The 3,480-nt window shown below is 33.3% G+C and overlaps 1 protein-coding gene across 1 annotated transcript; it reads left to right on the top strand.

The window, feature by feature from the left end:
* LOC107628159 (hydroquinone glucosyltransferase-like) lies at nucleotides 1,323–3,024 on the top strand. Its single transcript, XM_016330954.2, has one exon. It carries the CDS (start codon nucleotides 1,457–1,459, stop codon nucleotides 2,960–2,962), a length of 1,506 nt encoding a protein of 501 aa, XP_016186440.1. The 5' UTR covers nucleotides 1,323–1,456; the 3' UTR covers nucleotides 2,963–3,024.

The following is a 3,480-nucleotide window of genomic DNA, read 5'->3' on the forward strand; positions in this document are numbered from 1 at the left end:
TATAAATAATAAAAAAAATTATAGCTACCTATATTTTTCAAACTCTGACACTAACAAATTTTGTTTGGTGTTAGACACTAACAAATTTTTGAGACATTAAAAAGTTGCCTAGAGATTTAGGACAGGACGAACGCAATTGAAAGCGCGCCAATTGGATTTTTATAGCTCTAGAAAATTTATTTTGAGTGCAGGAGGGTCAGAATCCAACAGTGTCTGCATTCCTTTTTCAGCCTCTGAATCAGATTTTTGTTCAGTTTCCTCAATTTCAGCCAGAAAATACCTGAAATCACAAAAAAACACACAAACTCGTAGCAAAATCCAAAAATGTGATTTTTGAATAAAAACTAATAAAAATATAATAAAAAGTAATTAAATCATACTAAAAACTATGTAAAAATAATGCCAAAAAAAGTATAAATTATCCGTTCATCACTATATATATATATATTACTGTTGATTAGGTGAAGCATAGATAAATAGGAATTTCAAAGCAATGTAACTCATTATGTTGACAAGAGTTGGCTGTTGAAAACAATAGTATCTTGTGTAATTACTAAAAATAAATCACTAAATTAATTATTTATATAAAATACTATTGAAATAATAAAAAAATTAATCATATTAACTTTCTAAAATAATTAAATAATCTCATAACCCCATGGTTAGGAATTTAAGATAGTAACAAGAGTGATGTAAGCGGAATAACAAAATTTAACATATGAGAGAGATTAGTATGGACTGCATGGTTCGACTCAAAACATAAAAAAAAAAAAAACAACAAACAAATATTCCATTGCCCTCATACTTTTCCATTCTAAAACTCTAATTAAAGAGTTCTTGCACCCAATGATTCTCTAAATCCATCTTGATTTTGAAACATCAAACCTTAAGCCTTTGTATAGGTATCAATAAAGCCATACATGAATATAAATATACAAGTTGTATTCTTACAAATTTCTAATATGAATACAATCAAGTTACTAAACATAGATGAATACACAAACTCAAACCCCCAAACATACATGGATATGAATACAAAATTTTAACCTTTTGCATTCACATATAAAATCATCATGCATGTTTAAACTTAACCATTTGATCACACTTCGAACAAATTTAATCAATAATTTTTTTCTAAAATTCTATCAATGTATGTAACCACAGTTTGATCATCATGCATCCAAAATTGATTTTGATTTTCTTCACACCCGTATCATTTTCCAATTAATTTTTTAAATATAAAAGTAAGAGAGAAGAGAGATCCACCAGATCAAAGTAGTACTATGTACTCTTTGTTTTAATGTGTTTTCATTTAATAACCATAAATGCTTCCATAAAGTATGAAAACAAAGAAAGACAGATACGTCTCTACCCTTTCCGTATTATATTCAGTGGATTATTATTCTCCTGTATTCTGTTCCAAGTTAAGGAAAGTTTCCTTCCGTTATCATAATCCATGGAAGAAGAAAAAGAGAAACCACCAACACCACACATAGTTCTAGTTTCAATCCCTGCACTTTCTCACCAAATCTCAATCCTTGAATTTGCAAAAAGACTCCTTAATCTCCACAAAGAACATTGCTTCCATGTCACATGCATCATTCCTACTCTTCCCTCACAAAACAACAATGCCTCCAAACCCTTTTTCTTTGATTCTCTCCCTCCAAACGTTCACTGCATCTTCCTTCCACCGGTCAACTTCGATGATCTCAGAAACGACCCATCAATCTCCCTTGAAGCTCAGATTTCGCTTGCAGTCTCTCGATCCATGCCATCCATACGCGAAGCCTTGAACACACTCATCACCACCACCACCAACAACAACAAAAACAGCCTTGTTGCTTTGGTGGTTGATGCCATAGCACACGAGGTACTGCATCTAAGTAAGGACCTCGAACTCAAACTCAAACCCTTGTCCTACATATACTTTGCTTGCTCTGCCATGTTGCTATCTCTGTGCCTTCACTCACCAAATCTTGATCAAATAGTTCCTTGTGAGTTTAGGGATTACCCGAACCTTATTCAAATTCCTGGTTGCATCTCTGTTCATGGCAAAAATCTTCCTAACAGTGTTCAAGATAGGTCTAGCTTGGCATACAAGTTGTATCTTCAAAGGTGTAAGGACTACTTTCTCGCTGATGGGATCTTGGTGAATAGCTTCATGGAAATGGAAGAAGGAGCATTCAAAGCATTATTGTCACAATCACAAGAAGAAGCTAACCCTCCTGTGTATGGAATTGGACCCATTACACAAACTAGTGGCCATCATCAAACAAACAATAATGGGTGGGAATGTTTGAAATGGTTGGATAATCAACCATCAAACTCGGTTCTTTATGTTTCTTTTGGGAGTGGTGGAACACTCTCACAAGAACAGATCAAAGAGCTTGCTTTGGGTTTGGAACTTAGCGGCCATAGATTCTTGTGGGTTAATGTGAGAGAACCTAATGATAAGGCATATGCTAGTTACCTAAGTAACGAGGGTGCTGACCCTTTGAGTTTCTTGCCAGAAGGGTTCATAGAGAGAACAAAGGAGAAAGGTTTGATTCTAGGAAGCTGGGCACCTCAGATTGAAGTTCTTGGTCATGGTTCAGTTGGTGCATTCTTGAGTCACTGCGGATGGAACTCGGTTCTTGAGAGTGTGGTGAAGGGAGTGCCAATGATAGCGTGGCCTCTCTTTGCTGAACAGAGAACCAATGCTGCTATGGTTACTGATGCACTCAGAGTTGCTCTCAAGCCAAATAATGATGATGATAATAAAAATAATAATAATGATTGTGTGGTCCTAAAAGAGGAGATAGCTGATCTTGTAAAGAGGCTCATGCAGGGTTCAGAAGGAGAAGAAATTAGAAGGAGAATGGAGAAACTGAAAGAAGCTGCTGCTTGTGCTATCATGGAACATGGATCTTCCACAATCACACTCTCAAAGTTGGCACTCATTTGGAAGAGCATGTCAAATTAAGATGTATTTGATTTATATTTTTATTTTTATTTTTATTTTTAGTATTTTTTATATTTTAAATTTTAAATTTTTTATTTTTTTATAAAATTTTAAATACAGTATATAAATAATGAAGGACATGGTTGGTGCATAGAAAATAAATTTTAGTCCAACGTGAAAAATAAATACAAAAATTAGAAGTTATACTTTTTTTGTAAACATGGGTGGAAGGTAAAAATCATTTTTGCATTTAAGAAGATAAAAAAATTGCCAAACAAAAAATAAAGCGTTCAAGAGACTCAAGTGCGCACTTCTCTCCTCTGCAATACAAAATTAAACACACTCTTACTCATAAATTTAACATTATATTTTAACACATGAATTGTAACATGGTTATGGACTTTTAAATTTGTACATAAAATCCACTAGTTTAGCATAATTTATATAGAGACAAATTAAACATTCAATAACTTGTCATGATTTATGTATAAATAATTAGATGCTTGACCCATCAAATTTTGTAGAATAAAAAACAAAGA

Source organism: Arachis ipaensis, chromosome B02 (genome assembly GCF_000816755.2).
Source record: "Arachis ipaensis cultivar K30076 chromosome B02, Araip1.1, whole genome shotgun sequence".
In the NCBI taxonomy this organism is placed as follows: domain Eukaryota; kingdom Viridiplantae; phylum Streptophyta; class Magnoliopsida; order Fabales; family Fabaceae; genus Arachis; species Arachis ipaensis.